A 14,099-nucleotide genomic window follows, 5' to 3' on the forward strand; every position below is an offset into this window, starting at 1 on the left:
AATGGCCTGCGGTAACTTCATATACTTGTTACCATTGATCCTTATAGCTAACTAACATCCTCCATGACATAGCCAACTCCTTGGTCATGTACCGTTTGTCAAATCCTTGTCAAAACAATAACATTCTCTTTTCTACCACCAAAAAAAAAGAAAAGAAAACAATAACACTCTCCAGTAAAATAACAAAATCCTAGCTTTCTTGGGTAAAGAATATAATAAAACTAGCAACCAGCAACTATAGATTACCAGCAGAATGGCTTCGGGCTGCCTATTTAGAAGTGTCGGAAAGACTTCGGGCTGCCTATTTAGGAGTAAAAGTGTAAGTACAAGGGAGAGGGGGGAGTATGGAAACTGTCTCCAAATGGTCTGGATGTGATTTTCGATGAAATGTTTTTCAATAAAGCTTATATGAGGACCAAAACCAGTGCTGGAACTTCATGCCTAAAACAAGCTTTTAGTTTAGGCATCTGGTACAAATACATGGCGAAGATGGGACCACAGCCAGGGACATTCCCATATTAAAATTCTAGAGATCTTCGGGAGATTAAGTTTGTGGTAGAGAGAGCAATATTCTGTTAACCAAAAAGCAGCAGCAAGCAATATTTTCCAAGAACAAAGAATGCCTCCTAGTAAATCCTAGGCTATCTAAATCCAATTTTAGAAAAGAGGTTTGGCTTCCCAGATCAGCTAGCTAGCCTGAAGACCTGGTTGTCTATCTTTCAAAGCCAGGTCACTGCATTTGGCCGACTAGAATATTTCAATACACTTAAGCTAGACCAGCTGCCATGACACCTTCAACTTAATCAGGGCAGAAGCAAGGTCTTTAACTCTGACAACAGCAATGAAAATTATCAACAGACTATTCCAGGAGCGCACAATGCATGATTGAGGGGCTCCCAAGGAAAGCTTACCTCAAAACCTGCACATATTTGCAGCAAAATTTATTCTGGCTCAAGAGAATATTTGAAGGATATATTATAAATCATCTAGTCATGTTCTCTATTCAAAATTAAATAAGAGTATGGGTTCAACCAGTTGAACACCATAATAACAAGGTTAATATTAATCATAATTACTATGTCCATCTAAAATAAGCATATGTTTGTTCCACCTGATCTTACTAGTCAAACAGGACTAAATTTCATATGTGGACGCATCAACCAGGGCACATCTTCCCTGGAATCTCACATAACTTCATGCAGATACTGGTATTTTGACTGCCATTCTCTGAACAAGCCAAGGCCTCTCCGGATCTGGGTCAATAAATGAGTGCTGGAGAAACTGTTCAGCTTCCTCATCAAGCAATTCTCTACACCATGTAACTCGGTTCGAAGGGCAGCAACCTGGCCCAAAGCATCTGTAGACAAGTTTAGAGAAGGAATATAAGAAAACCACTACCTTCTGCAACCGAGCATTTCATGGCAACGCAACCGTGCAAAAGAACAACAGAAAGTAACCACTCTACTGATAATGATTGTTCCCCCAGGAAGCAAACATACTGCCTTTTTGAAACATCATGCTTAACTGTTGATGCAGTGCTTTAAAACTATCTAATCTGGCTGTCAACCAAAGAAGTTTAATCAACAATTTGTTGGTTCCGAGATGTTCATTCTAGCACCCATAGAGAACGAGCAATACCAAGGTTGCAACACATGTATAGCTAGAACCCTAAATAACCAGATCAAAATTGTCATTTTTTGTAGAAACACCATAATTATCACCCAAATTTGCTAAAATAGAATGGTAGGAAGCACACTCTCAACACACTCAGAAGTACATACCTGTACTCATAAAAACAGGCATTTCTCTCATTCTCAGGCTTGTCCCAGTTATGCCACCCAACAGGTTTAACACAGCAATCTATCCATGTGTATGCAAAAACAACTCTTCCAAAAGGACCCCATGGCCGCCCAAGATATGAATATGAACTGCTGCTAGTTCCGGTAATAACGCATCTGCATGGTTCAATTGTCAGTACCACCAAAAAGACATGATAAAGCTTATGTAGCAAAAAAGAAACAACAACCCAAAAAAAAATAAATAACATGATCCTTTAGATGGAAGAATTCCTTCGTATTTAGATATGAGAAGAAAAGCATTCAACATGCACATGTTAATCCACCTAAGCATGCATAAAATTCAACAAAATAATAAGTCGAGCGTAAATATATTGACTATAAGATGCAGAAGTATTAACCAAGTATAACTTCTTAAATCAAGTAACCAACAGAGAGCCGCACAATCCCAATAAATGTGTTATGTTCTATAGTTACCTTCAGTTAAAGACAGAATATAAGTGCAGCTCTCAAAATTAGATGCCAATTTATCAAATCATGTAAACAATAAACTGAGATTGCGAGATGATAGTGTACATAATACCTCTCATATTCATCGCTCATGCCTAACTCTGGTAGCAATACGGACATTGCTATCAGCTTATATCTTGGTATATATTGCCAACTGGACTTGGTCCAGCTGGTTGGTGTCCCTCTCTACATGGGAGAGGTCACGGGTTTGAATCCAACAGGTGGAATCCCCACTATATTTCTCAAAAATGCATTGTGATGAATTGATCTATGTCAGCTGAAATAATACAGGCCAGCAAACTAGAATAGCTATCGGCGAGTGCCTAATACTGATACAAACTGATATCTTGGCTGAGATCTCGGCCAAGATAAAGCTATGATTTATACTTGGAAGTACACAAACTCGCTAAATGGATCAATCTGATGTATAGATCTGTAGCCAATCATTCCTATTACATCGTATACCACTGTCACTGCAAGTCTACTTGAAAAATCCGTCCAGCCTCTCTGACACATGTTAAGGGTGTTGATTAGTAGAAGCTGCAGAACAGAAAGAAGGGCTTTCATAGAACAATGTTGTGTCAAAAGCATGAGCACAGAGTCTAAGCTACTGATGAACATCATATGCCCTGAACCAAAATGATTTTATGGATGCCATTCATCTTAAAGTGACCTGAATATCATTAATTAATTGGAAATAACCTGTGAACTGCTGATAGGCAGTTATGAAGAGATTCAGGGTATACAGAAACAACAAGGTTTAGTTTCACTAAGAATAATTTGAACTCTAAAAGAGATTTAGGGTATACAGAAATGACATGCTTTAGTTTCACTAAGAATAATTTGAACTTTAAAGTCAAGGCTAAGGCCTGTAAGGAAGTGAAGAAACTTGTTGATGATTTTAAAACCACATCTACACTTACAGAAAAACTTATTTAGGCATACCTTCAATGTTACCATACCTCATCAACCCAAAAGACTAAAGAGTACAAATTACTAATCGTAATGCATAATGCAATACCATCTCTCGGAAAAGAAGGAAAGCAAACACACCTTAAAAACACATAGCCAGTTGGTTCTTGGGAAGATTTCCTACTTTGAGCAGTTATAAATCCTGCAGCCTTGCAATGGATATGACAATGTTCCAGCAGGGCAGTAGAATTCCCGAAGATGAAGTCCACACTTCCTTCGATATAACAATCTCTCAGATACTGTTTTCCATGATGCAAATACAAGGTATCCTGCATTTTGAAGAAATATATATAAAAAGTGAAATCAAAGTAAATAGTCAATAAAAAGTTTAACTGTATTGTTAACATCAACGATCAATTAAACAAGTAATGCTGTTTCCATTTGGAGATCAAGATGAACTTCAAATCTTATGCTTTCAAATAAAGAAAGAACTCAAAGTACGAGCAAAGAAACAATTTGGCTAATCTGTTAGAAACTATCATATGCTAAAATTAGGAAAGAGATAAAGGACACATACAACACAAAAGGCACTGTGTCGCAGGTGACACTGTGCTTAAAAACACTATTATTTTATTAGATGGCAAGGAAATAATTTATATACTTCTATTTTATGAGATGCAACTCCATTGCTCTCAAAATAATGTCCGAGGCCTATTCCCGACAGGTAGGAATGCCATAAACAAAAAAATGCATGTACCATTATTAAAAGATTTAATTATGCATTTATTCTTAACCACAAAATTATCATATCAAAGTATCACATGCATCTGCACATGTCTGCTATTGGTATCAGTTGAATAAGGATAGTGTCAAACAGAATTTATTAACAATAAAATGCTACAAACAAATTTTTTCTTCTAGTCTAACATGAGAAAGAGCAACAAGAATAAAAAACTGTTGGCTAAGCCAAATGCTCAAGTGGTTCATGAAAATTTTCCTTTCAATCTTTAAGAACCAGGAAAAAAAACTACACAAGCTCTGATCACATATCATCATGCCCAAAGCAATTGTCAATTCAGCCTTTCTCATTAGGTGTCAACAAAAAATAAAGAGTTGAGCACTGGCCTTCAGCATTGCAAGTACCCTGAACAAGCAAAGGCCTTATAAGTCCCCAAAATATCAACTTGTCATGCTATGTATTAGACCTTGGCACTTGTACTCTAAGCTCATCTTATTTCCCATATCCTAATTTTAGGTTATTCATATACTTCAAAATTTTGATTCATCAATGACTCCTTGAAACCATATATATTTTGACACAAGGAAACAAGTTTGATTCAAAACCAAGCTGGAATGGCAAACAGCAATTCCAGTCTTTTCTCCATCATCAAAGCATTGTTCATTCCCTCAAGTTGGACCCATCAATACAAAGTCACCCAAGAAGCACGATTCTAGGTTGAGAAGAATCCATGTAATAATGTAGATACTTGTGGCTGATTGACAAACTGAGTGAACCCTCTTCTAACCAACTAACCAAGGCAACTTTAAGTACAAGAAGGGCTTGCTGTGAAACCTAGAAAGCCAGATGACAAGTAACAATAACTATCTATCTGGTTCCAGTTTAAGTTTAGGCAAGCACATAGCAGCCCTCCAAACTTCCCCTACACTTGAAGTATAGACCAAGAGGTAAGATCCCAGAGTTTGATATCAGTGTTCATCTTAGAAGCACAAAGAATAAACTAGATATTGAAATACAGTCTTATTTTTAAAAGATAAAGCTCAATAGATTGAAAATCCCTACCCATCCTCATTCAGGACTCAGCTCCATCCCCTACTCAAAACGATCTTTGTGACTGATTGTCAAACTGAGTGAACCCTCTTCTAACCAAGGCAACTTTAAGTACAAGAAGGGCTTGCTGTGAAATCTAGACAAGTTACAGTTTAAGTTTAGGCAAGCACAAAGCAGCCCTCCAAACTTCCCCTACACTTGAAGCATTAGACAAAGAGGTAAGATCACAGAGTTTGATATCAGTGTTCATCTTAGAAGCAATAAAGAATAAGCTAGATATTGAGAGACAGTCTGATTTATAAAAGATCAAGCTCAATATCTTGAAAATCTCTACCTATTCTAACTCAGGACTCAGCTCCATCCCCTACTCAAAATTGTCTTCCAACACTCTTTATTGAGTACTTCAGTGTCATTGCATGAGCAACCATTTCCCAGCAAAGTCACAAATATAACCTTTCTAAAACTCATCTAATTTTTCTATGCTCACATCATAAAATAAATACAACATCCTACTTTTTCCCCCTTCCCCTTTTTGTGGCAAAATCTGTATACTAAAGCTACAAGAAGCTCAGCCCAAATCAACTACTTTTCTAACAGATTATTTATCCAACAAAAAAGAGATAATTTCCCCTAGTTGCTATTCAGCTTCTAAAATTGCACTGATCTTTTGACTGAGGGATCTGCACAACTTGGAGTTTGGTGAAAGTTATAGCACCACAAAATTACTTAATGCACCCAATGTGATACTATTAGAAATGTCTTCATCAATCTCTATTTTTTGGATAACTGATTCAGTATAATGAACTAATATGGATCTAGCATGGACTATTCGACTTATAAAAAATTTCAATAAAAATCATTAGATCTTCAACATTTAACCAAGGTCTAGAATCAACGAAGGCCCATCACCCATCACTAACATTACGTGGTGGATCAGACTCATTGCTAGAAGGGTTTAACTTACCGCAAATCTTTAAAATCTACCGTCAGAATCTAAAAGTCTGGAAAGTGTTGGATCTTTATCTGACTGATATGGAATAGCATGGATTATTCAACTTATGGGAGAGAGTCCAACAAACACCAATTGAAACAATCAGATCATATTGTTGTGATATCACTTGCTCTGATACCAATTGTTGTGGATCCGGTACCACCCATTGCCGCAGAAAGAAAAAAGAAATAAAATAGGAACACACAATCAAGTACGTAGAATAGTCCAAGTGCTAATTCCACGGGGCATGCAAGCTTCACTATGAAAGAAAAAATAAATATAAGAGGAGATCCTTACACTCTCAACTCTCTGTACACAAATCTCTCTCAACTAGAAGCTACCCTCACAAAAACTCTCTCAAAATCCCCCAAGAAGACTTTCTCACAGGCCTGCCAGTACCAGGATCCTCAACGCTCCAAGACGCTTTCTGTGGAGCAAACCACTACATCATGCCTCACGGCCACTCACACGGCCGTTGCCTCACTCTGCCTGATGCTGTGCTCTGCCCTCGATGCTCTGCAGGTTGCACATGCTCGGCGCTCGTCGAACTCCTCTCGACTGCTGCCAAAGCCTCTCTCGGCTTTTTCTTGGTTTCTGTTCACCCACAGACTTGTTTATAGGCCCTAAAATCAAACTACATCGAAGAAAGACTCCTGATTGAGCTTCAGATATGTCTGGACCGTCCAATCAGCACCGCAAGCCCTCTCAGCCACTTGATCGCGCCCGATCAAGCTTCCCAGCCATCAGATCAAGATCGGGGCCTCCCAGAGCTGTCGGATCACCTCCTGGATTGTCTCTCATCCATCCGATCATGCATCTGCATCGCCCGATCCACAAAAAATTCCATGAACTATGAGAAACCCCTTGAGAAATGACTCCGGTCCATCGTGGACCCGCGAAACCCAGGAAAAATGGGCTCTCGATCCACATGCTTTCATATGGACCTCCGATCCATTGTGGACTGCGTTACACCACAGGCCGCATGCTCGTGCATCCGTTGGGCCAGCCTGCGCACTCGCCTGGGCTGTGCGCCCGTGGCCAGCACGCATGCTGCTGGGCCATGGGTCGGCGCCTCGCAAGCCTGTGGGCCATCCTGCGGGCCTGCACGCTGCAGGCCCCATTGGGCCGCGCGCTGTAGACCACAAACATACCTCTGGGCTCCTCGCGATGCGCTCTTCGAGCTAGACTTTTTTGCATCTGGATTTTTACTCTTGTGGATTGAATTCGAGATATTTCTCTTAATAATCTCCATCTTGACTCGACATTCGCCTCCATCTGACTTTGAGAGCTTTTGGATCTTCTCGCCTCCATGTCTTAGGGCAAACGCATGCTACTCATGGATGGACAAATATGGAAGTCGAGTCAGGCTGCTCGATCTGATCTCCATCATATCCTCTGACCTGAGACCTGTTCGGGGTAGCATCTTGACGACGTCACTTATCATTCTTCCGAATCTTCCATCTCGTACCCGATCCACCTCCACCTGGAGCTCCACCTCGCACTGGGCTCCTACTGGCATCCTTCATGTAGACAGCTCCTTGCACAAGAGAGCATTGATCAATCCTTCGCAGTTAATCTCCACCTTGATTGCGCCTGTCTTCTCCATTTTCAATCTTGATCACCATCGCCACAACACGTGCTCTGGTACAGCCCGGCTATGATATCAATTGTTGTGATATCATTTACTCTGATATCAATTGTTGTGGATCCGATACCACCAGTTGCGGCAGGAAGAAAGAATAAATAAAAAAAAAATACACAATCAAGTACGTGGAATAGCCCAAGTGCTACCTCCACAGGGCATGCAAGCTTCACTATGAAAGAGAAAACAAGTGCAAGAAGAGATCCTTACTCTTTCAACTCTCCGTACACAAACCTCTCTCAACTAGAAGCTACCCTCACAAAAGCTCTTTCAAAATCCCCCAAGGAGATCCTCTCACAGGCCTGCCAGTACCAGAATCCTCGACATCCCTGGACGCTTTTTGTGGAGCAAACTGCTACATCATGCCTCAAGGCCACTCACACGATCGTTGCCTCACTCTGCCTGACGCTGTGCTCTGCCCTCGATGCTCTGCTTGCGTCTGCTTTGTGGGCTGCATACGCTTGACGCTCGCCGAACTCCTCTCGGCTGCTGCCAGAGCCTCTATCGGCTTCTTCTCGATTTCTGTTCGCCCACAGGTCTGTTTATAGGCCCTAAAACCCAAACTGCATCGAAGAAAGACTCCTGATCGGACTCCAGATGCGTCTGGACCATCCGATCAGCACCGCAAGCCCTCTCAACCGCTTGATCACACCCGATCAAGCTTCCCAGCCATCAGATCAAGATCGGGGCCTCCCAGAGCTGTCGGATCACCTCCCAGATCGTCTCTCGTCCGTCCGATCGTGCATCCGCACCGCCCGATCCACCAAAAATCCCATGAACCGTGAGAAATCCCTTGGGAATTGACTTTGGTCCACCATGGACTACGCGAAACCCAGGGGAAATGGGCTCTCGATCCACACGCTCTCGCATGTACCTCCGATCCATCGTGGACCGCAGTACGCCAGCTGGGTCGCGTGCCCGTGGCCAGCCCGTGCGCTGCTGGGCCATTGGCCAGTGCCTCGCGGGCTTGTGGGCCATCCTGCAGGCCTGCGTGTTGCGGGCCCCATTGGGCCACGCGCTGTAAGCCACAAACATACCACCGGGCTCCTTGCAACGTGCTCTTCGAGCTGGGCTTCTCCGCATCTGGATTTTCGTTCTTGTGGATCGAATTCAAAGCATTTTTCCCAACAATAAATCCTTTAAAGGACAAAATCCCATATTACTCATAAATTTTTATTACCGCATACATCAAAAATAATGTATTTGACTAATTAAATGAAAAGCCTTGCCTTATGATGTTGCTCATCTATCTAAGCATGATAATCCCTGGATCAAAGCCATTTATTTTTAAATAAATATATCTGTATGATATCCTTATTACTCTTAATTTTCTTTTATGATGTTTCAGTCAGAAGTAGAGAACAATCATAAGTTGTTATACTTTGATATGTTTTCTATAAATGAGAATTCTTCATTTGCAAGAATCATAAAAGAATCGGTAGCCATACAAGAATTGATACACGTGTGGCACCAATTTGTCCGGCATATAGAAGAACCCAAGTAGCATGTGATTTTGTTCATGTAGAGGTAATGTTACTATTTGGTCTAAGATGAAAGAGGTCCAAGAAACATAGTCCCTTCCTTCCTACTAGCAACTCGTAGCAACTGTTTGTGGTTTTGTTTGCTTTGGAATGATCCATTGATAGTTTTTCTATTCTAGCCATCAGGACCAACTATTGTATTGCATATATGAGGTTACCATATTAGGTCATTCTGCAAATAAATCAAAAAGGTGGTCCATTTAGCAGTGTGTGGCCAAATATATCACCTGCTTAGTATTGCACAGCCAATATATGAGCTTGCTTAGCATGTTGAAGCCACATAGATAGCTTAGTGTTATATCGGCCTGAGCCACAGAAGCTGGTTCAAGCTAATAGTTAGCTCTGATGTGGGTTTTCAGGGCCTGGTACAGGTATTAGTAATTTTAAAATATTAATTATTTTACAATTTTTGCTATTAACTAAGGAATTCCGTCTTGGTACCGGACCCTATACTGATGAAATTTATTATAGTGTCTGTATGTAGTACAGTACGATATGCCTATGTCGGTATGGAACGGTTCAGCATACCAGTACGATACGGGGTGTACCGGACGGTTCAGCCCAATATAGAATTCCATGCTATTAACCATTATGTACCAAGCAATAAGCACAAATTGCCATCCAAGAATATTGATGACATTGTTGTTGTTGTTGGACTTAATATATTATATTTATTTTAAATAGTTAAAACAATAACTGGATATGCACTGCAAACCACAAAGACATTATGTGGTCCTTTGACAGCCCATATACCATAACTGCCTTTTAAAATACTGGAAACTATGGCATGTATGTTTTCATTTCCCCTTTTCCTAATTTATGAGTCCTACGCATACTTAGTTTATCAGTGACTGCACCAATCTCTTCAAAGAAACATGGTCAGCTTGAAGAAAAAAACTTATACAAGTTTTTGAGATGCAGCCATCTCTCAGATTTCAAATTAATATTTCCCTTATCCAGTTTCTTTCTTTCACCAGTCAGGTCCCAGCAGAATTTAGACCATAGTTTCTATCTCTCACCCATATTCCAAAACCGCATTATTTAATCCTAGACTAATTTAGGAGGAGTGTACCATTCACTGCACCAATCTCTCCAAAGAAATAAGGTAAAAAACGAAACTTTGAGATTCAGTCATCTGTCAAATTTTGAATTAGTATTTCCCCTGCCCAATTTCTATATTTCTCCAGTCAGGTCCTAGCAGACTTTAGACCATAGTTTCTATTCCCCACCCATATTCTAAAACACCATTATTTAATCCTAGATTAATTTAGAAAATCAATACTAATTAGACTGATATAAATCAGTTAATCAATAGTCAATACAATCTCCTACCATCTGTTGTGTGGAACCTTCTTACCAGAAAATTAATTCAGGCCCTATAAGGCTAAAGAAAAGATTTTTTTTTTCTTTTTCATGTTGACTCAATTCCATCTTTCTAAGAACATCATAAAACCTAGAAGCCCCTAAATATCTAATTCTTCTAGCTTTTTCTCTTCTATCATTTTCCCCAAACTATGAAGCATGAGCAGATAGAATTTCTTTTTTGAGTTTTGCAAGCACAAACCTTTTAAAGCCAACAATTCTCAACTTGGGTCCACTGATCCCTTTGTAAAACCCTTGCCCAAAGGGATCACATCAAGAACCCACCTCCATAATCCATGCCAATAAACTTAAAATATATATAACCTTCTATTTTCAGAAGACTGGTCAATTAAGACTTGGGGGAATCTCTTTCTTGCTATTTGGCAGTTAGCAAGAAATTCAAGGAGAAACATTGAAGAGAGAACAAAGATCCAAAATTTTCTCTAAAGATTAACTCTTCTTTTTTCAAGATAGTGGTTTTGAGGACAATTACAAATATGCATCTCAAAAAAGGATAACATACCTATATCTTGACCATATTTTTTTTTGAAATTTTGAGTTCAACCAAACATATGCAAAAGAAAAAAAAAAAAAGAGAATATTTTCTTCCATAATTTTAGTCTCTATCTGCTTGCTGAGAAGATCAAATAAAACTTTAGTTAAAAAAAAAATAGCAGAGAAAAAAAAAAAAGAGAAATGGCACTTTCTCACATTTGGTTTTACTTAGAAATTCATAGAGAAGCTCGTAGATGTAAGTGGTTATGATGGTTTGAACTGAATGACTTGTTTATTTGTCATCTTCTCTCAAAATTGCTACCTTTTGGAGTAGAAAATTTCCTAGCCTCTTAGAGAAAATTTTGGCCCTTTATTGTTTTCTCCTTGAATGTTCCTTGCAGTTTCAAAAATTGAAAAGAAAATTCCTATCTAAAAACCTTTTTATCTCACTTTCTTAGCAACAAAATAGAACCCTGTTTTCGTTCACTCTTTGGTTAAACAAAACATAGTCTTGTTGTGGTTAAAGGGATATTTGGTTGTCTATATGAAGAAAAGAAGGGGCAGAGACTCAAAAACTTTCAACCTTTAACAGTAATAGTAGTGCTTTGTGTTTCAATCCATTTCATAGAACAAGACATCAAACAAGAAAAGATTTCCTCTTTTTTAAACAAGAAAAAGGCAAAAATTGCTACTTTGAAATCACTCAGTATGAAGATTTACCATACCGCACCGAACGAGACAATACGGGACTAATTTGGTACCGGTATATAGTAAAGGGGATATACCGATACTCGGTGTGCCGAACGGGCCCTATGCTGACACAGTAACAGGATGGCATAGGTATGAGGCTCAGTATTGGGACAACATATTTTGCTCAATATAATGCAAAGAGGGAATATAGGAAGAACTACAAGTGATGTCCTCCAAGTAAAGATGATAAAGGTAGATATAAGCAAATCAAAACTCCAATCACACTGAAGAGAATCTTGAACACTCGAACGAACAAATGCAAGATCAAAAGATAGGTCTGGAGAAAAGAAAAATAATCATGAAGTTTCATTTATACTTCTTTAAAAGACAAGAAAATTCATGAATCTTGCCCTTATGTATGATGTCACACATCAAAAGCTTATCTAGAACAAATATCTCCATTGCTCACAACTCAAACCAGTTACTATAACTTGACTAGAAATCATAATGCTACCAAGAAATTATTAAATTAACCCTAATATTGTTCAGCCGACTTGCTCTTTTTGCATCAAACTTTTTAGCAATACTTCCTCGCATAATATGGAGTAACATTAGTTAAATAAAGTTGTATACCTCTAATTTGTTCGAAAACGAGTGGTTAGGCATTTCAAATGGTAAATCACCGCGAATTGATGCCTCCAGAGGAGCAACCGGATGATTATGTCACAAAATTTTGTTCTCAAAGCTCATTCAATATAACTAACCTCCACTAATAGCAGAAACTAAGAGAAAGAGAGCCCCCTTTAACTAAATTAAAGTCGAAATCCTGGATGAGGAACTCGAAACCTCAATGCCCCTCGTCAACAAACATCTACACGAGCAATAACAAACCCCAAGCAAGACATCAGTTGCACATTTGTCTATATCCCTAAATGTCGGAATGAGTCCAGCAAGATCGGTGTCCCTAATTCCAAGTGGTTGCAATTAGATCTACTTCTGGCAATTTTTATGCAATAAACAGAGTAGGAAAAAGGTCCAAGCTGCCTAAGAAGAGGGATGATCGGTACCACCTGCCATCCAAGAAACCTGCAATTATAAAAGGCACATCGGTCCGCCGTCGCTCGGAGCGCCACAGCCTGCCCCGAACCCTGCGTAGGAGTATCATCACCACACGATGCGTGTGATTACAATTCAAGAAGACAAGCCGAGGCCAGGGAGCAAAAGGAGGCAGCAGTCGGTACCTGGGGGGCAGAATTCTCGAAGGTGATATTCTCGGCAATGAAGTCTCCTCCTTCGACAATGGTGCTCCCACATCCGAAGGTCCCCGTGCCGATCACACGAGATGACTAAGAGATAAAGGTAGGCAGGTCCTTCAAATAAGCGAGTCATGGTCGGCGATCTGAAGCCCAAAGAACTTCTCGGATAGAAATAAATAAATAGATGGTGGGAAGAGGTAGACCTGGTGGTGGTTGATGCGGTTGGCGGTGTTGTCCCAGGAGAGGATGGTGGTCTCGGGCTGGGAGGCGGCGAGGGTGATGAAGTTCTTGGTCTTGGGCACGTACACCGCCTCCCGGTAGAACCCCGGCGCCACCTGGATCACCGTCCGCACCCGGTTCGACAGCGGCACCGCATCGATCGCCTCCTGGACGGTCCGGAAGTCCCCGCTCCCGTCCGCCGCTACCCTCATCACCCGACGCGACATCGCCGCTTCTTGTTTTCTCTTCCGTTTCTCTCTCGTTGGTTTGTTGTGCTCGTTTGTTGTTCTGGGTCGTAGTTTTCTGGTTTACATGTCATTAAATTTCACCGGCATTTCTCTCTCCTACTGATGGATTCTCTTTGTTGCTGCTGCTAAAGATAAAAGATGGATTGATAATAACAAAATCTCTCTCTTACGGACAGATTCTCTTTGTTGCTGCTGATAAAGATAAAGATGGATTGGTAACAAAAAAAAAAAAAAAATACCGAATCGATCGAGTCGTTACTTGGATGCCGAGCCCACTCCATCCTCCACATCAAATGGAGAGATTCGTCATGCCATGGCCGTGGATTGAGGTACAATTTTTGCTTTAGTCTCACGCAATCTTTGAATCTCATTCGGATCATATGCATATTCTATTTTAGCCTTTTTCTGTCATTTGTTAGAGGAAAAGATGCCACGTATCCTACATTTCTATAAATGAAGTAGAATAATGAATATTGTTGAGGAAGTGCTTCAGTGCTTGTTTAGAAAAGATTTTGATAATGTTTTCTGTTATCTACATTGATTAGTTTGAGCCATGCTACTGGAGAGTCTATTTTCACTTTTCTTTTCTCTTAATTCTTTAAGCATCACATGAGTTGTGCGGAGGAAAGGAAGCACTTCGAGAAGAAT

At 40.1% G+C, this 14,099-nt stretch overlaps 1 protein-coding gene across 1 annotated transcript; it reads right to left on the reverse strand.

Moving 5' to 3' along the window:
* Nucleotides 1-973: 973 nt before the first annotated feature.
* LOC105041772 (pectinesterase 31) lies at nt 974-13,813 on the reverse strand. Its single transcript, XM_010918797.4, has 7 exons — nt 13,691-13,813; nt 13,188-13,573; nt 12,970-13,074; nt 12,799-12,876; nt 3,360-3,547; nt 1,782-1,955; nt 974-1,357 (listed from the first exon to the last, which is right to left on the reverse strand). The coding sequence occupies exons 2-7, from the start codon at nt 13,428-13,430 to the stop codon at nt 1,195-1,197; spliced, it is 951 nt and encodes a 316-aa protein (XP_010917099.1). The 5' UTR covers nt 13,431-13,573; nt 13,691-13,813; the 3' UTR covers nt 974-1,194.
* Nucleotides 13,814-14,099: the final 286 nt, after the last annotated feature.

The sequence above is a fragment of the Elaeis guineensis genome, chromosome 3 (assembly GCF_000442705.2).
Source record: "Elaeis guineensis isolate ETL-2024a chromosome 3, EG11, whole genome shotgun sequence".
Taxonomy (NCBI): domain Eukaryota; kingdom Viridiplantae; phylum Streptophyta; class Magnoliopsida; order Arecales; family Arecaceae; genus Elaeis; species Elaeis guineensis.